General features: G+C 37.8%; 1 protein-coding gene across 1 annotated transcript; it reads right to left on the bottom strand.

Annotated features, from left to right (window-relative positions):
• Positions 1-10,700: 10,700 nt before the first annotated feature.
• LOC114054262 (histamine H4 receptor-like) lies at positions 10,701-19,475 on the bottom strand. The gene is made up of 3 exons (XM_027877444.1): positions 19,207-19,475; positions 14,807-14,973; positions 10,701-11,865 (listed from the first exon to the last, which is right to left on the bottom strand). Exons 1-3 carry the CDS (start codon positions 19,370-19,372, stop codon positions 11,068-11,070), a joined length of 1,131 nt encoding a protein of 376 aa, XP_027733245.1. The 5' UTR covers positions 19,373-19,475; the 3' UTR covers positions 10,701-11,067.
• Positions 19,476-20,522: the final 1,047 nt, after the last annotated feature.

The following is a 20,522-nucleotide window of genomic DNA, read 5'->3' as shown; positions in this document are numbered from 1 at the left end:
AACTCTCAGGGTTGTTGCAAGGATTAAAAGAGATAATATTTGTAAAGTACTTAGAGTAGTGCCTGGCACATAGGAGATGTTTAGTAAATATTTATTTCTTTCCTACTGGACGGATGATGTAGTTCTCAACAGGAATATGTAAGTTCAGAAAAGGGGTAGGTTTGAGGGGAAGCATTATGAGCTTTGTTTTGGATATGTTGAATCTGAGATGCCTAGAAGACACCCAGTTCAAAATAGGAAATAGGCAGTTGATGATGCAGGACTAGACAAGGAAATGGCAAACCACTCCAGTATGGTTGCCAAGAAAACCACAAAATCAGGTCAGGAAGAGTCAGGTATAATGGAAACAAATGAACAGCAACAAAAGATACAAGATCGCAGCTTAAGACAGAGCCAAAGGCTATTGAATTATATAGATTGAATAGCTATGTAACAAGCTTTCTCTGATTTACTCTCCCAGAGCCAAAACAGCTACATCTGTTCCTCAGGGATCCAAGGGTACTCTGAGACATTTGGGGTGTCTTTCTCTAATGCCATCAGCTTAAGTCACTCACTGGTTGTTTCCCCACACTGTTAGATGTCAGTGACTAGCACCCTAGTTTTATTTAGCCATTTAACATCAATCAGCTTTTGCAAAGGAATATTTGCTTGAAAGATATAAGCAAGAAAAAAGAATACAAAGTTTCCCCCAAAGACCTGAGAGGGCACACTTTCCCTTATCCTGCCTGAGTCTCGAGGAAGAGTGAGCTCAAACTTAGCTTAGTTTCTATATAGCATTGGTTCCACCACCTTTACAACCAGATATGGCATGACTGCCTGACGGGTCATTATCTCAGCTCCCACTGAGCTGTATCCCAAAGGACACTCCTTGCTTCTTTCTATATCAGTATTAGATGGTCTGCAAACCCACTGGTATATTGGGATGCCTGGATGCTGAACTGGCAAGCATCACGGTGCTGGGTTGCCAGGACACTCGCTATCCTGACATTTCCAAACTCACAAGGGTGGAGTCTCTAATACCATCACCTGTAAGGAAAAGAATAAATTCAGAGGCCGAGGACCAAGGCCCATTTCATGGGACTAAATGTTGACTTCAGTGGGGAAGGCTCAAGGACACTCCCCTTACACACTGTGTCTAACCAAATGACATCAGTGAAGGAATCAAACCAAAAAGGGAGTAGTTAAGAGAAAATCGACAAGGCTCTGGTTGCAATTACTTTTTAAATTACTCCACAACATTTAAAAAGCCTCCTAGTCACCATTTTGTTTGCCAGCCAGAATCAGCTTTAGAACGTCTATGCATGATCCAACATCAATTCAAGGCACTTCCATTGCACAACTCTCTCAGAAACGAGGTCCCCAGACTTTCTCACATAGGGAATTCACATAAGCTGAACAAATTGATGCACTCTACGCATGTGCAGGATAAGGTGCAGAATAATTAACCCCAGGGAAGTTGATAAGATCACTGAAAGAATATAGAGAAAAGAAAAAGGTCCAGGACAGAACTACAGGGTGTATCTAGCACTGTCAGGGGGATGGAATGTGGATGATAATCTAGCAAAGGAAAACTAAAGTTCAGCCACAAAACCCACAGTAAAGAAAGTATCCAGCAGCATCTAGAAAGTGGTCAACAATGTTAAATGCAGCAGAAAAATCAAGAGGAATGAGGATTGAGCAAATGCCATCAGATTTGACAATTAAGAGATCACCAGTAAACTTGGTGCGAGTCTTTTCAGTCGAATGATGAAGTCAAAAGCCAAACTGCAATAGGATGAAAAGAGGTAGAGATGAAAGCAAACAGACAGTAAGAGTAGACAGCTTTTCTAATCTATCTCCATATCTAGGTACTGCTCAACTGAGGCCACAAGGACTGAATACCTTCACCAATCTCTGTCTTTTATGTGCCCTCAAGGTTTTCCATGTTATCGTCTCTCAGGGTTTCTTGCTTAATATAGGAAGTGGGCTCCCCAGTGAATTATCCCATTCTTACCTCAGGTTTCCAAGAAACAAATCCACCTTTAGCTGCAACCTATGGTCATTTCCCCTCCCTACCTCCACCCTCAAGGCAGAAGTAAGGAAGTTCCCAATGTACGTCAGTTATGAAACAGGTAGTTTTGTTCCTACACAAAAAAAGGAATGTTAATCATAGGATGATTAGAATAGAATCCATAAACATTATTAGACAATCAGTCAAGAGGCTAATATTCAAGATTTATTGGGGCATTTTTTTCCAACACCTGAGGATTTCCTGACTCTAGACATAACCTCTAGAATTTTGTCTTTTACTTTCTTTTTTGACTGAGTAATAATTGCCATATCTAATAAAACCAGGCTGCAACACCCCACTTTGTTAAAATGTGCTGCCACCTAACATGATATGCTCCAACTTGAATATTCCTGAAAATTCCAGGTTTCTGACTGTAGAATATTTATTGTTGCCCTACAGTATCATTTCTCTAACTTCAAAATTTTGAAATATTTAAATATGAGTAGTTTAATTGTTTGCTGAGACCTCTGAGAAGTTGATATAAAGGCCTTGCTTTGATAATAAAGCAAATATTTTGCAATGATTAGAAGGAAATTTATGGAAGGACAGGTTCAGGAAGAGTTACAAGGTATGTTTAGGGAGTCCCAATTTTTTGGATAGGAATAGAGGAGCTGTTTTAGGTGAGCTCTGGAATGATGTGAACAAAAGAGGACTACATTTGAATATTGTACTGAATATTAAGAAATTGTTGTAAAAAATCTAATTGACTCATATCATATTAACAGAAGTATGTCAAGTACAAGAGAAAGAAGAGTGACTATACTCTTGTCTAATAAGACCACATTTGTAGTATAGTGCCTAGTTCTGGGCATCCAACAACGTCAGTCAATCAATACTTACAATAGCAACTTGGACTAACTGGTAATTGTCCATCAGAAAGCACCAGGATGGCGAAGTAAGTAGAGTATGTGTGGATTGGTTGAACTAGATGGGCATGTTTCTCCTAGAGAAGAAAAAACTTAGGAAGGAATCTGCTGGATGTCTTTAAATATTTTAAGGTTATAAAATTTAGGATTGGAAAGAATCAGAAACATCCTTTAGTTCAATCTTCTTATTTTACAGATAAGGAAACCAAGGTATAGAAAGACTAATTAACATACCCAAGGTCACATAGGAAATAATCCCCACAGAAAAACCAGGTCTTTTGGCACCCAATCCAGTGGTCTTTTCACTATGCCATGTAAGGGGAAAAAAAAAACATAATAATTATAGGGATTGTTGCTGTTGTTCAGTTGTTTTTCAGTCTGACTCTCCAAGACCCCATTTGGGTTTTTCTTGGCAAAGGTGCTGGAGTGGTTTGCCATTTCCTTCTCCAGCTTATTTTACAGATGAGGGTTACACAGCTAGTAAGTCTCTGAGGTCAGATTTGAACTCAGGTCCTCCTGACTCCAAGACCAGCACTCTACCTACTAAGCAATGGGGACTTCTGGATGAGTAAACTGCCTTTACCCATGCAGATTGGCACCTTCTCTACAATTTAAAATCTTATAGAGTTGCTGTGAGCACTGAGAAATTGTGTTGTTCAAGGTTAAGAAACCAGTGTGTTTGAAGCAGGACTTGAACCCAGGTCTACTTGGCTCTAAAGTCAGCTGTACATCTATTACTCTATGCTACCCATCATGACAACTGTCCAAAAGGGAATGCGTTGCTTTTGTAGATATGTCACTAGAGGTCTTAAAGCAGAGGCTGGATTATGAAGAGGATTCGTGCCTCTTAATACTAAGACTGTGTGATTCTGTGAATAAAGATCCTGGAGTGACACAATGTGTACAGCAATTTTCTTGTATTACTTTTGTTCTTACTGGCTTTTTTATGATGCTAGATAATTTCGTAAATGATAACAACGAAAACTTCAGGGTCATTTTTTTTGTTTGCTTTGATTTCATTTTCAGTTTTCTTTGTTGACAGACTTGAATCTGTAGACATTCTACATTTTTCTGTGGTACCTTTGCCAACTAGGAGTATTCATGGTTTCTAGATATAGAAGGTCTCTAGATATAGAGGTATGTGCCCATATGTATTGGGGCAGATTTACTGAATGGCTTTTAAGAGTATTTCTCCTGTTCCCCATGTCTGTGTTGAATTCACTTTCTGAATTGAATCAATAGAAAATAACTAAAATGATGTCTATTTTTTCTTTATTTTTAGAATTGAAACAAAAGAATTTATACTATATTAAATAAGACAAAACCAAAGATATTGGAGCTACAGGTAGATTTGGAAGGGGAAATGAGAAAAGAACTAAATTCTGTTCATTTGATGTTATTTTGTTAAAATGTGCATTATAATATTTTGGGAGGTTTTTCTCCCTATATGATTAAGGTGTAAATGTTTCATATTTGAGGGTTTTGTTTGGAGATTTGTCCTACTCTTGATTTGATTGTTTGTATTTGTTTGTAATTGGTTTGCTGTAATTGTTTGTAATTGGTGTATGCTATAAATGTTTCATTTCATAATATAATATCTTTTAAATGATATGATACACATTCATTTATTGATTGATCGTGCAAAGGAATATAGAGAGTAAAAAAACACGTGGCATTACTGACATCTACTGGAGAGTCTGGGAAACACTGATGAAAGAAAAATGGTCAGATTTCTCCTTAAAAAAAATCAGTCACATCTCATTGACCTGGTTGCCTCTCCCATGTGGAAGAGAAGTAAGTTCATATCTCATATGTACTTATGTAGAAGAGGGATCTAGTATCCATCCAGGATCACAGAATTAAAGAATTTGAGAGTTGGAAGGGACCCTGAGCAACTTTCTTACCAATGTCCTTCTCAAGAAGGCTGCCATGGTACCCAAAACTGAAGCAATATTCCAGATGAGGCCTGATGAGGAAAGGATACTGTGAGACAACAGTATCACCTTCCTATTCTGGGAGTCATGCCTCTCCTAACGCGGCCCAAACATCAGCATTCTAGCCTTCCATAGCACATTATGGGTTCCTATTTGGCTTGCATTCCACTAAAATTCCCAGATCTTTTTTTCAGCAAAATACTGACCAACCACACATTTTCCAGTTCACAATGAGATGGTAAAGAATACCACTTGGAAAAGCCTGCTATTTTCCTACTAACGCCCTCATTTCATGCATAGATGACTCTCATAAAAGTTTCATATAGATGAGAGAGTAGGTATACAGGTCAGTAGTTATTGATGTTTTCTCTGTTACTTTTTTTTAAGTATGAATAAGATCTAAGATTTTTCCATCCCTCTAGACCCTAGAGTCTAGAATAATCCCCCTCTTCAAATATTTTATACCTGATTCCTTCAATGTCCTTACAATGTGTCACTTCCAACACAGATTATACTAGCTGCTTTTCCCATCTTTGTCCTCTTTTGTGCCATTTCTATTTTTTCCATAAGCACCGTCAAGAAGCTTAATCAGTGAGCTTCTGACTTACTTGTCAAACAGAGAGAGTGATGGATGACAAAGGCTGTTGCAGGTTAGAATATAAAGCTCATCTATAATCTTAACAAAGTAAGAGGATAGATAATCATGAGTAGTATCACTCTATAAAGCAGAGAGAAGCAGGGGAAAGTAAAACCAGTTTAAAGAAAGCTTGGCAAAATGTCCAACTATGCAAAGTCAGCCCAGGGGCATTCAAGGATAAAGCAAAAAGATGGACTTCAAACAGAAGAAAAATAGAAGTTATTTGAAAAACTATTTTAATAAATTTTTCTCCATCAAGGACAGCAAAACCACTACATTTGAACCCCTAATGTCACAGTCCCTGAGGGCATAAAATGCCAAATTGAAATTATTCTCTCTTCTTACTAAATTTATATTCTACCAGAAGGCACCAAATACAGCCCAGTATGTTGAATCTTTTAATCCTCTGTCTTGATTTTAGACTTCAAGTATGTCTAATGACGCAGGTCTCCCACAAAACTCAACATAGACGGGATCTGAGCCCTGAGCTTGACCCCCAGATGGTTATTTTTGCTCTTTGTATCATTGTCTTCACTACGAACTACTACAGGAGTGTCTACAAAATAAAATCTAGGTATAACTTGAGCCAAATGTGAATAAAAGGGTTAACTAACTCTCAAGGGGCAGCTAGGTGTCACAGTAGATAGAGCACTGGGTTTGGAATCAGGAAGACTCGTCATGAGTTCAAATCCAGCCTCAGACACTTACTAGCTGTGTGACCCTGAGCAAGTCACTTAACCCTGATTCCTTTGGTTCCTCATCTGTAAAATGAGCTGGAGAAGGAAATAGCAAACCACTCTAGAATCTTTGCCAAGAAAACCCCAAAATGGGGTCACAATGAGTCAAACACTACTAAAAACGAATGAACAACAACTCCCATACAGGCACATGAAATAGTAAATGCATACCAGGTAGTATAGCCCTAATTTTGCTACAATAAATACAGAAGAGGACTCCTAGAAGCCCATAAACAGAAATCTCAGAAAGTGTTCGAATGCCTTGTAAATTCCCTCCAGTCACAAAGGACAGCACATATGTATTTCTGCCTCATACGCTTTTCTGCAGGAACTCTATCACATTTCTAGCTGCTACAGTCCCTTGAGTTGGGTGAATACATTTTCAGGCTCTCTCCTCTTGAGCTAAATGTTCTCATACATACAACTCCCATGTGCTTCTGCTCCAAGCCATCTATTACCAGAACCTGGGGGTAGGCACCATATTCAGGTATAAGCTTCCTTCTCCACAAAACCAGATCAACTTTGCTACATGCTGGTCTACCTTCTGAAAGGGTATTCCAAAAAGAGCCAAGCTAGTCTGTCAACTCACGTTTATAGACCATGGAGGGAGACGGCTCCTACGACAACAGTCCATCCTCCAGAGACCCAGTCAATCAATTATCCAATTATAATTAGGAAGATTATTTTGGCAGTGAAGTGAAGGATGGTATGAAGAGGGAAAGGGCTGGAACCAAGGAGACTGAAATCTTTGTCTCAAGCTACAAACAATTAGCCAGATCCACTGGTTTCAATGCCCCCTTCTTTTTCCTTGACCATCCCCTAATGAAGGTTTGAATGAACTAATCAGAAAGAGAGTATATTCAAGTTCTTTGGAACATTAGCCTGGAAAAGAGATTTGGGGAGGAAAGCTGTTCTTGTGGATTTTAAGAGCTGTCACATAAAATTATACCTGTTCTCAGCGACTCTGGAGAACAGAGCTAAGAACAATGGATGAAAGTTATAAAGAAACAAATCTAAACTTGGTATAATCATTAGAGCCATGCTCAAGTGAAATTGTAGTGGGTACCCCCTCACGGGAGGTTGCTAAGCCAAAGCCAGGTGCCCACCATTGGGGAAGTTGTAGAAAGTGTTGTTGTTCAAAAATTAGACTAGATGGCCTTTGAGTTCCCTTCCAACTCCAATTCTGTGATTCTGTGAGGAATTTTAAAGCTAAGAAGATATGTAAGCGGAAACTATGTAATCATTACCTAAGGCAGGTAGCAAAAGCAAGAAGCTAAGAAAAGGATCTGGCTAATACACGGAGCAGCTAATCAGCCCCTGGATAATTAGATTCGGCCATATCTGATTTAAGATGGAGCCTTAAAGGGGTTGTGTTACCTCTTGAGAAAAGCTGAAATGGGCAATTAAGGAAGACAGATGCACACAACTGGGCACTGCTTGCTTTTCTGTGAGGCCCATTACCTTTTTTCCTCTACTGCTGGGGCACACACTCACCGATGTAGTTTTATTATCATATAGTACAATTGTTTATATTGCAGAAGCCATAATCTCTGCTGCCACTTAACCATTTTGCAAAAACAATGCTTCTACTCTCAAGAGAAATAACCATGATCTTTTTAAAAAAAAGGCTGTCTTATTGCTTTAAATTATAGTTATGAGATGCATCTGTTATAGTCAAAGCAACCATATTTGAATGAATAATGTAGACCTGTTTCGCATCTATCTATACTCATCTTCTTATGACTTGTTTTTTTATTTATTAGGCATATATATAGTCAATCCTGAACATCCTTACATTTAATTTACATGCATGATACATTCACCATGATTTTATTAGTAACCTCATTTTCACTTTCATTTCAGCTATGTGCAGTAAAGAAAAGAATAAGAGGTGCAATGTGCATAAGTCTGTAGAGCGACTGGTACCATACTAGGTGCTTCACTGGTCCTTGTTCACCCTACCATTTTAGAGTAAAGAGCTCCCCGTGCATTCCTTGCATATTTTCATTGTTTGTCTTTAAAACTCAAGTTTTGCACTGCAAGTATGCCCCCAAAGAATAGTACAAGTCCTTTGGGTTCTAAGCCCAAGTGTGCAAAGTCAGTGATGAGACTTAGTGAGAAAATAAAAGCATTAGATAAATTTCAGAATATCTGCAACTGTTGTCAGCCCCAAGTTTGGTGTTATCGAATCAGGGATTTATTATACAGTGCAATGCCCTCATACCCACCATCTGACACAGTGGAAAGTAAGATTCAGGTTTAAATGTTTTAGGTTTAAGAATTTTATTTGCTTTACAGAATTTATGGTACTGTACATTTCATGTGTTATGAAAAGTGAATACTGTCTGAAATAAATTTTTTAATTGAGATGTTGGCACAAAAAGTCACAGAATTCTAGGGAATTACTAGCAAGAAAAAATGTTTTGCATGTTACCAATTTTATTTTGTGTAATGCATTTTATGGGTTATTTCATAGTTACTGTGTTAGGAAAAGTATATATTACCAAAATTAATTCTTTTTTATAAAGAATTGTATGCAGAAAAGAGTATTTTCACCAATCTCTAGTGCAAGATAATAGTTTTTAGTGGTTGTCAGAACCTAACCCCCTCATAAATTCATTGTATCAACATTCACATTTTTATTTTCATGCCATTACCCCCATGAAAACTGAGGATTAACTTCATGTACATGGTGGGTTTTACTTTTAAAATGTCTCTTTTGCTTATAAAAATAATAACTTCATATCCTTTACCCTCTGGGATAATAGTGCAAAAAAAAACTTGAATTACAAATATCATATTTATCTAACCTTGTTCTGTGTCCACTCCCTGCTCTGTATTAAGACATGTGGCTTGGCTAGGGTTCCACATTGGGGAACTTGTCCTCTAATGAGAGGAGAGATAGGCTCCTTGTATTTACAGTCTCATTTAACACCCACTCCAGGACTGTCATCAGAAAATAAAGCAGTTTGCAGGACTGACAATCAGGCATTTTACATGTCACCTTAGCTCTGCACTGTCCAGACAATTCCCAGTATGCCTACTGGTAATACTTGAAACAATCTCCTTGTCAATGGATGTCATCTCTAGGTACTCCTCCCCTGCTGCTCCTCCCCTAACTCAATGGGACCTTTGGACCTCTCCCTTTATAAGGTTGCCTCTAAGGCTGTATACATCCATTTCATGATAAGTATTCATTCACCTATAATCAGGAAAGGACAAACACAAAAGAGGGAGCCCAACACATCATATTGTCCTGTCCCCTTCTCATTTTACAGATGAGAAACTCAGACCCAAATAAGGTGTACCCTAACCAAAGTCATATCCTGGGATTTCAGCTCATTCCACTATACCTCATATTTATTGAAAATTATGCCCAGCCCTGTGGACATTACAAAAGTAGTATGTAACAAAGCCCCTGTCCTTCAGGTACACATAATCTTATTATGAAAAGCAAATTTTTAGGCACCTCTGTAATAAAAAAAAAAGGCATTTCTTCTTTAGCATCCTCATTTTTCAGAATATTGTCTCTGTTCCATCCATTTCTGGCCTCTCTAAACACATCATCTTAATCTTAGTGACCCTCCTACTCCTTATTTTACCCTGTACCTTTCTCCCCCATAGGACCAAATAAGTATCAGGTATTATTAGGAAGGAAAGAGAGAAGAAGGACATTGGCAACAAGGCCAGTCTATTTTTTATCCAATTCTTTCTCATGACTCATTGTCTGCTCCTATGGTTTCCAGGTCCTCATTAAGAAGATTTTGATGAGGCTCTTGAAGAATTTAAACTGCCCCCTCCTCCCAATGCTTTCCTTCTAAAACAAGGGCCTTAAGCCAATATAATCCTTATTTTTCTCGGAAGACTTGGGTTCAAGGCCCACCTGTCACTTATTCTAACTGTGACTCTGGTCAAATCACTTCCCTTTTCAACCCTCTAGTCAAGTTTTTAGGGTTGTAATTTGCAGAGAAGGTGCCGACCTGCATTGGGAGAAGGAGTTTACTGAGAAATCCATATACTAGTGAAATCATAGCTGTAGTCCCTATCTCTATCTTACCTCTATGAGTAATCAGAGTAAAGGAGAATTTCCATAGATGAAATAAAATGCAAGTATATACAGAGATCAGAAAAACTTTGCCTGTCGCAATCTATATAACACAGCCTAGAGATGCAACAACTAAAATAAATATAGTATGTTTGTGATTACATATTTTAAGACATTATGACTGATCTATAAGGCAGTCTGTAGTAAATGGAAAGGTCGATGAATCTGGCATCAGAGGATACATTTTCATGGCGTACCTTTACCACTTATTAAAATAAGAATTTGACTTTGGACACATCCCCTCTCTGGGCCTCAGTTTCCTCATCTGTTAAATGAGGGCATTGGACTAGGTGACTTCTAAGATCCTTTCTATCTCTAAATTGATGATATAATACATTTTAATTTGTTAAAAAAAAAAACATTAGGGTACAGAACTTTAGAAGGAACATTAGAGATCATATGGTCCATCCCCTTCATTTTACATAAAGAACCCAGGGCCCAGAGAAACCTAGTGACTTGCCCAAGGTTGCAAAACAAATTAGCAGCAGAGCCAGGATTAAAACCCAGATCTCCTGACTATTATACCATACTGCCTCTCATATCTCCCTTATTTCCAGAATTATCCAGAATTATTCCAGGTAATTATCCAGAATTATCCAGAAGTGCTGGTGATTTCCCCACCCTCCTTGGGAGAAGGGGGAGGGGAGAGGCAGAGAGAGCACTATGATATAAGAGGTAGACGTGAGCTAAAACAAACTCGTATACAGTAAGTGAGATTCTGATTTTTCTACATTGTACTCAAGTAGAAAGTGATATCTGTGATGAAGCAATTACTTTTTTCTTACAAAATATTTTCACAAAAGCATTCCGGAACTTTTTGTGGCACAGAGAATATAGAAAGGGATTGAGAAAGGAATTAAACCATTGAAGCCAAAATGTAAAATCATACCAGAAATCGTATGCATCATTTTTGTGAAATGAACGAATAATTGTAAACAAAATATAGGGAGCCCAGCAAAAGATAAAAGCCCCCAAAATAATGGCAAGTGACTTGGCTACTTTCCTGTCTCTGAGCAGTTTCCAACGCTGAGCTACTAAGTCAACAGACATAGTATTTGAGTGGGATAAAGAGGACAATTCAACAGAAGCTGTTTCACCCTCTCCTTGCGTTTTTAAAAAAACAGAAAGGTTTTTCCGTCTCATCTTTTTCACAGAAGAGGAAGGAACTTCTTCATCCAGTTTAGGAAAACACATCTTTGAAAAGAATGTGCAGGTCATTGAGTTGCCTTGGACGGGAGAAAGGATGTTAGGAGTGGGAACAGGTCTGCCTCTGACAGTACCGCGACTGTGTAGGCTCCAATAAATGCAACAGTTGAAATAGGTCACCAAGATGGTTGGGATCAAGAACTCCAAGATGGAAGTGATGATGATGTAAGGGGTAGTAAGAAGAAGTTGGTTTCTGCATTCTGTATTCTCGCTGTTCTTGTTACTCCCATTTAGTATTGCTGGACCGTGTACTAAGAATGCCAGCACCCACGCGGCTACCATATAAGTGACTGTCCTTGAGATCGATGTTTGTTTAGTTCGATATGATATCTAAAAGAAATCAAACAAATTACTGTCAGGAGGTAAAGATCTGTCATTCAGCTCTATTTGTAGAGAAGAGATGTATTGTCTAAGAAAACATGGGATTCCTATAAATGCAGAGACACGCAGATCACAAAATTCCATCAGTATTCTACCATGAAGTCTTGACCTACTTCATAAGGATATCATCTTTTCAAAATCTAAAGGCTTTATGTACCAAAGCCTTCATTGGCAGGGGATAAAATCTCATTAGACTCAACTTCATCCCTCAGAGAAGAAGAGGGACGTGGACAAAAAAAAAACAGCTTAAATGATTGATGAGTCCATTAAGGGTAACCCCCAGAACAAAGAAACTCTAGTAACCCCTGGGCTTATCCTTAGGTAGCATCTCATGACTGGTGTACTCAAAAGTGGTTAGTGTCAGCTTAACCTAAATTGGTACATTTGTAAAAGTCTTCAGCTCCTTGTCTATTACAGCATAAAACTCACATAGACCCCAACTCCTCTCCAATCCATCCACTCAGGCCATCAATAACAAGATTGTAAATGTAGTTCTGGGCAAAGTTGCCTGGATATAGGGGATGGAAGGGAAGAAGAAAAGAACGAGTATTTTTAAGCACCTACTATGTGCTAGACACTGTGCTAAGCATTTCACAAATATTCTCATTCAGTCCTCATAACAACTCTGAGAAGTAGGTCCTATTATTATCCCCTTTTAACAGTTGAGGAAAGTGAGGCAGACAGTAGTTAAATGACTTGCCCAGGGTGACACAGCTAGTAAGTGTCAGAGGCTGGATTTTAATTTAGCCCTTCCATGGCTCTGTGTGCTGTACTACCCAGCTGCCCTTACTTGGACGGCTTACTTGGGGCATTTGTACATATTGCATTGTCTCTCTGAGCCAGATACAGTATCAAGAGACCAGATGGCAGGGACACTTAGGGCAAATGGACCCTCCATCTCCTTTATCCATTCCATCAATTTGCATACTATCAATAAGCCCCATAGTTAGGTCAACAGAGTGTGAGGTTATGTCTCTCTACCTTGAAATCCAGTCCAGCTGATCATGCGTAAATATACTTTGCGAACTAAGGAAGTCCTTAGTGTTTTTTTCACTTCTAAGAAAGGAGACAATCTAACCATAAAATCTCAAGCATCTTTATTTTTGTCAAGGGTACAACCATGTTTGAGTTACCAAGGTTCACAACCTCAGAGCCACTCTTAGCTCTTCACTGTTTCTCACCCTGCACCCCCGTCTAATCAGTATCAAATCCCAATCATTCCACCTCAATAAAATGTTTTCTATTTGTCCCCTTCTCTCTACTCAACTAGCTACCTCCTTGGTCAAGCATTCCCTACCTTTTGCATGGACTATTATAATAGGCTCTAATTAGGCTCCCTGTTTCTATTCCCTCCCCTTTCCAATCCATCATCCACATACCTGCCAATGATATTCCCAAAATGCAGGTGACCTTGCTTAGGAAGCTTCAGGGACTCCTAAATGCCTTTAGGATAAAATACTGATTGGCATTTATAACCCTTCACAATCTAACACCAACCTATGTATCAGACCAATCTCAGATTATTCCTCCTTACGCACTCTATGTTCCCACCAAATTAAGCTCTTTACTGGCCTCCATGCATAACCTTCCACCTCCTCCATCTATACCTAGGCACAGGTTACTGTTTCCTGCTCATTTCTGTCTCAGAAAATCACTGGCTTCCTTCAAAGCAGAGTTCAGGCATCAGGAATCCTTTTCTGATCCCCTCCACTCCCACCCAATTGTGAGTGCTCTCCTGTCTCTGAAATTACTTTGATTTACTTTGTGTGTATAGATATACACACATATATCCATCCATCCATACACACACATATGTGCATATATGTGCATATGTATAGTATTAATTTAAACATGTGTAACTTGTTTCCTCCCAGTGGAACAAAAGCTTCCTGAGAGCAAGGACTATATCCTAACCCTTACCGAAGTGTCTGGCACATAGTAGGTACTCAACTAACTCTTGCTGAACTGAATTGAACTGAGGAACTGTACATCCTCATTTCTTCCATAATGGGAGTGGCTAGTGAGAGGAAACTAGTGAAAACTGTAGGCTAGATAAAATTTTCTGTAACTTTTGGGGAAACTATTAGTAATTCCAAGACTAAGCTAAAATGTATATGGTGCTGACCACAAGTTCCTACTACAATTTGCTTTTTTTTTTGCCTTCTGCTTCCTGCACTACTAATTAATATATCTCTTGAATTAAATCTAACGATTATGAAGATGGTAACAATACCCAGATGGTCACACTAAACTGTGTTTAGTTTTTTAATTGCTCTGCTCAGCCCTTGTAATGATATGATGCAATATGCTGGAAAACGATCTCCTTTCCATTATGCATAAGGTCAAATGGGATAATGGACAACTAAGGGAATTGAGAAGAAGATGCTTATCTCTTCATCTCTAGGCAGCACTTTTGACTGATAGACAGATCACTGAATCAAGTTCCTATTTCTGTCTAAGGAACACTTTAGCTCTCAGCTCACTTGTCAAACAGTGCTGACCACATGTATGCAATCTTTGTCTTAATCTCTCTTCCTGTACACACCCACTGGTACAGATTATCTATGCAGATTTGACAATCTGCACACTTCCCTTGGTTTCTTCTTGAACCTGTTATCCCCCAGAAAGTGGCCTACCCAATAGCACCATACCACATCATTTGTATCAGAAAGATTTAAAACACACGGGTCAAAGTAATTCTTACCAAGGGAAGATGGAAATTTTGTCACAGACCATAAAAGGAAAAGGTTTTTCCCTACTATTTCCCAACTGAGCAAAAGTTAAGATTCCTTACTGGGGTTTTTTTTTTTCTTGCTTTAGGGTTACAAATTCATATTTACATTTAAGTTAAAGAGGGGGGAAAATAGTCAAATGCACATGTTCTACTTACAGCATGGCAGATTGATTGGTACCGGTCATAGCTGATGAGGACAATGTTATACACTGATGTCGTACACAAAAGATAGTCAATAACTAGCCAAAATATACAGAGCTCACTTCCAAAGCTCCATTTATTTTCCCATTCATAAGGGATGTATAAAGGAATGCAGATTGCACCTGTGAAAAGAAAGATAAAAACAACACAGATGAATTCATACAAAAGGGATATAACTTGGTCTGAGACCACAATGTATGAATGTTTATGATAATAATAAAAATGAATAAAATAAATAAATAAAAATTTGTTGATCAATCAATAAGTATTTATTAAGGAAGGAAACAAGCATTAATTAAGTACATACTATGTGCTAGCACTGTATTAAGCACTTTGCAAATATCATCTTATTTGATCCTCACAAAAATCCTGGGAGGTATGTGCTATCTTTATTCTCATTTTACAGTTGAGGCAACTGAGGCAGACAGAAGTTAAGTAGTTTGTACAGGTTACACAGCTAGTAAACTTCTGAGGCTTTGCCACCTACCACGCTGCCTACCATGAGCAAGGCACTGTAGGAGATACTAGGGATACAAACACAAAACTTAAAATGGTGCCTGCCCTTAAGGAGTTTATAGTCTATTAGGAAAACATGAGCATGTATAATTCCATCCAGAACAGGGCAAAGATGATTTGGGGTGAAGATACTAGCAGCTGGGGGATCAGAAAAGTTAGGAGGTGGCACTGGAGCCTTGGAAAGTCACTTAACTGGATCTCCTTTTCCTCATTTGTAAATCAGGGAATTGGACACTGTCGCTATTGTGACATTGAAATAAAGAAACCGAGAAGCATAAAGAAATCTGAGTGGCAAGACAAATTATTTATTTAGTAATGCATTCGGCCACAAAACAAACTGGGTTCAAGTCTCTCCATAGCCAAGAACCCAGAACTTTGGTCTTTACCCAGTTAATATGCAGTGTGGAGGGAATGAAAGAACAAGATGAAGCGATTAGGTCACTAGGTGTTTTATTGGCGGAGCAACTCGGCTTTCCCAAGCTCAAGCAACCTGCCAACCTCAGCCTACCTAGCAGCAGGGATTTCAGGAGTGTGCCATCATGCCCCACCAACTCTTTTGGTTCTCATTGAAAAGAGTTTTCTCGTTTCTCTTGAGAGCCATAAGCAACTGCTACCCATCAACTATGCGCATGTATGTGCACATGCATGTGTGCATGTATGTGTATTGTGTTATATGTAGAGTGCATGTGCATTGTGTACATGTGTTATTGTGTGTGCGTGTATGCAAATACACTGCTTTATATATGCATATATGCCAATATAAAAACTATGCCAAGATGCCTCTTTCTTAATTATTCCTTATGTATATGCTTACATATATACATGCATACAAACACATATGCATATATATACACATGTGCTTACACATATACACATACATATACAAATGTATGTTCACATGCATTGCATGTACACATGTGCTTGCATATATACATATATGCTTATTGTGTTGCATATAATATACGCATGTAGATATACATCTATCTGTGTGCTTGTGATTGCATATGCAAGAACATATGTGCATATGCGATTATACATATGTTGACATTTACATATGTGCTTACACATGCCTATATATACATATATGCAATGCATATACAGATATACATAAGCATATATGTAATTATATACATATATTTGTGCATGTATGTATATATACACACATAATGAATAATTAAGAGGGAGACAGTTTGACATAATGGATAGAGAGCCAGCCTTGAAGCCAGGAAGACCTCCTGCTTCAGGTACTGCCTCTGACATGCACTGGCTGTGTGACCTTAGCCAAGTCACTTAAGCCTCTTGGTGCTGTAAGCACTCTCTAAAACTAGGTCAAATAGAAGATGATGACTTGCACTTGTAAAAGGAGTTTCCTCTGCCAATGAAATCACAGCTGCAAACCCTCCCCTTAATTAAAACATCACCTTCAAGGATAAAGAATGGAAAGCAACTCATTACATGCGTACAGAGAAAAATAGTAGAACAAATAAAGAAAAATTCTACCCTCTGTACATGTACATGAGATTGAATTAAAGTAATAATCTCTCTAACACATCATTCTAACAACAAGAGTTTATTAACAGTTGCACACATCTACAATTCATGAGGCAGCTAGGTGACAGAAGATATAGCACCAGACCTAGAGTCAGGAAGACCTGAGTTCAAATCTAGCCTCTGATCTCACTAGCTGTATAATCCTGGGCAAATCACTTAACCCTATTTACCTCAGTTTCCTCATCTGTAAAATGAGTTGGAGAAAAAATGGCAGAACCATTCCAGTATCTTTGACAAGAAAACCCCATGGACAGTATGGTCCACAGGGTCATGAAGAGTCAAACATGACTGAACAACAACAATAATTGTTGTCATAACCTACATTACAAAAATACTATGACATTCGTGATGATGATGACCCAAAGGTACCTCAATCAATCAACAACCACTTATTCATATTTAGTGTCCTGTATATATTACCACTATGCCAGTGCTGGGGATGCAAAGACAGAAACGAAACAACCACTACCTTCAAAGGGCTTTGTGCTATCAAGGGAATCGATGTGTCCACATAGAACTATGAGCAAAATACATACGATACAAATAAACATGGTTATTCTAGAGGGGATTAGAAATGGCCTCATGTAGGAAGGGGTCTTTAAAGGAGCAGAAAGTTGAAGAAAGAGGTGAAAACGAGAAGACAGTACATTCCAAGCTTGGAGAAGAACCTGTTCAAAGTCAGAGATGTGAAATGGAATGTCAAGGATAAAGAGAAGCAGGACGAACAGATGGTCTGGCTGAATCACAGAGTCCATGAAGAAGCATAGTGATCAATAAGCCTGGAAATGCAGGTTCAAACCTGGTTGTGAAGGGTCAAGCAGAGGAGTTTGTATTTAATTATGAGCTAATAGGGGAAGTGCTGTGCAGTGGATTATCACTAAGGTCACTTCCAGTGCCAAATCCCCTAGAAACCTATGAAGTCAAACGTCTTCAAAGCTCTTGGTACTGCTCTACACATCAAAAACACTTAAATGTTTTTTTTTTAATTCATATGCTGCAAATTTTATCACTTTTTAAAAAAATATATGTTGATCCCTGTGTAATAGGTAATATGAGTTTGATTATCTTCATTTTTATGATATGAAACTAAAGGTCTGATAGGCTAAAGATACTAAAATTCCTTCCAAACCATCAAAGCAAAATTAACAAGTTATATAACTTTAATCAATTAATCAACTTAAGCATTCCAGAAATCATCTCCTCAGCTCCGTAAACAAAATGTGAGCTCTGAGGTTCCTGTATGACAATGATGGTGATGACAACAACAAGGAGAAGAACTCATAGTTTTATTTTTCCTAAAGCCCTATGAGGTGGGTCCTACAAGGGATATTATCTCCATTTTTACAGATGAAGAGACTGAGGCATCAATCGGTTTAATGATGTTCTCACAGTCACACAGGTAAATAAATATCTGAGGTGGAATTCAAAGTCAGATCTCCTGACACCAAAGCCATTGCTCTTTCCACGGTGCTTCACTGCCTCTCAAGACTATATGTTTAAACTATGGTGAGATCAGCTTTAGTATTATCCAAGTTCCATTCAATTCAACAAACATTTATCAAGTACCAAGCATCAAGGAAAGAAATATGAAAGATAATCTTTACCCTCAAGAACTTACAAACTACTAGGGTGAATACAATGCCTAAATCAATAAGTGTATTATAAGGTAGAGTGTAATAAGAGCAAAGAAGAGGTCTAGACAGCATCCTATAAAAACTTAAGAAGGAAGAAAAAATACTTTTTCTGGGAGGAATTATAAAAGACTTTACAGAGGCAGTAGCACCTTGAGCTGAGCCTTAAAGATAAGGATACGTAATGCTTTAATTATATGTGTGTGTAGATATACAGATAAATGATTGACTATTAACCAAAGCATTCAATATATTGATTATTTTGGTTAGCTTTAACTATCTGCTAATGTTGTTATTTTATGAAGTTAAGGTAAAAAATTTCATTTTTTAAAAAGGAAATCATAGAAATCCAAATATGGGAGGGAAAACTCCAAAAACATATAACCACTAAGTTATACTCGTCTAGAGGAAAAAACATTCAACAAGTTATTTTTATTATACACAAGCAAAAATAAAAACTTCTCTTAACAAAAAAATTCTCCCTTTATATTACTTTTAAGAAACATAAGAGTTCTAGTTGGCATTTCTTAAACCTTAACACAATTGAACTCCTTATTTTAACCCTTCCCTATTCCTTAAAATAGCATGATGTATCTTTAAGAAATAAATCATTATCAATATAGAGATCTTCTCAAATAAGTATATATAACAACTTACCCACGAAAAAGTCAGCAATGGCCAGATTAAGGAAAAAATAATTATTCCGAAGTCTAAGATTTTTATCCACCACAAATGCCATAATAATCAAGCCATTTCCTAGCATTATAGAGAAGGCCAGAAAAATCTTCAGAGTTAACAGGATTACCATAGTTTCTGTTACCATGGTTTCTGGCTTGATACTATTGAATATAGCTGCTACTCAGATAATACCAAGTGATGAAGAAATTCAACGTATTCAATTACTCCAATAAGTCAGTTCCAACAAGTAAATTTTCCAACAGGGCACTTTAAAAATGCAGTCCCTGAAGCTAAGCGAAGTTCTTATTTTAAAAAAAATCTAGTACTTATTTCACAATGTTTCCTGGTTCTTGGTACAGCAAACTTGTGGTAACAATTTCCTTTCAGATGAATTTGAAAAAGTGCTAGCCAGATATTTTCATCTGCACATTTTAAAATGTACTGTCCACTGCTTCCCTCGTAGTTACTCCAAATGTGATGTTTCTGATAGCAATAAAATTTTGACTTAAGATTTAGGTTTCTTTCCCTAAAGATTTTTTAATGATTATTTAGTTTTCTTCAGTCATATTGGCCTTCTTGCTGTTCTTCACATGACATTACATCCTTTCTCTCTGCCTTTGCATAGGCTATCCTTCTGGAATGCAATCTCTCTTCACCTTCCAACCCGCCATTTATCTTATATTTCAGGATATATATTTTATAAATACTTACATTAGTACAAGTTGCCTCCTCCGATAGAATGTAAGCTCCTTAAGGGCAGAGCCTTTTATTTTCAAAATAGGTGTTTATGCTTGTTCATTGACTGCCCACAAATTATACATAAATTACATAATTTCAAATTGCCTTGATTTTAGTGAAGAAGAAGGGAAAAAGGAAACTTTTTTCCTAGTGTAAATCATGCACTTTGTTTGAAGGACTGTTAGCATAATTTGATTGGCATAAGTCCAAGTACTTCTTGGGAATAAATTTAGAACCAATTGAGATAGCCTAGAAATTTAGGCATTGGGGTACAATCTAGAAGCAGAATAAATCATCTGTTTCCCAGGAGAGTTGAAAGAACCACTGAGCTTTGTTGAGACATAGATCAACCTGACTATGGAGTCACAATTTACTAGCCCATTTCCCCACTCAGCTGTTAAATAAAGAAAAGGAGGGAGAGATAGAATATATCTTTCATTAGGAAAGCAGAAATGCATCTTTCATTAGGAAAGAACATGATCCTGTTCCCTGGTACCTTCTGTGTCCTGAGTATAGTAATGAAATAAGAATCATGGACATGATCAAGTATCATCAGA

The sequence above is a fragment of the Vombatus ursinus genome, unplaced genomic scaffold, assembly GCF_900497805.2.
Source record: "Vombatus ursinus unplaced genomic scaffold, bare-nosed wombat genome assembly UNPS02014812.1, whole genome shotgun sequence".
Lineage (NCBI taxonomy): Eukaryota > Metazoa > Chordata > Mammalia > Diprotodontia > Vombatidae > Vombatus > Vombatus ursinus.
This window is presented reverse-complemented; position numbering and strand designations above follow the sequence as displayed.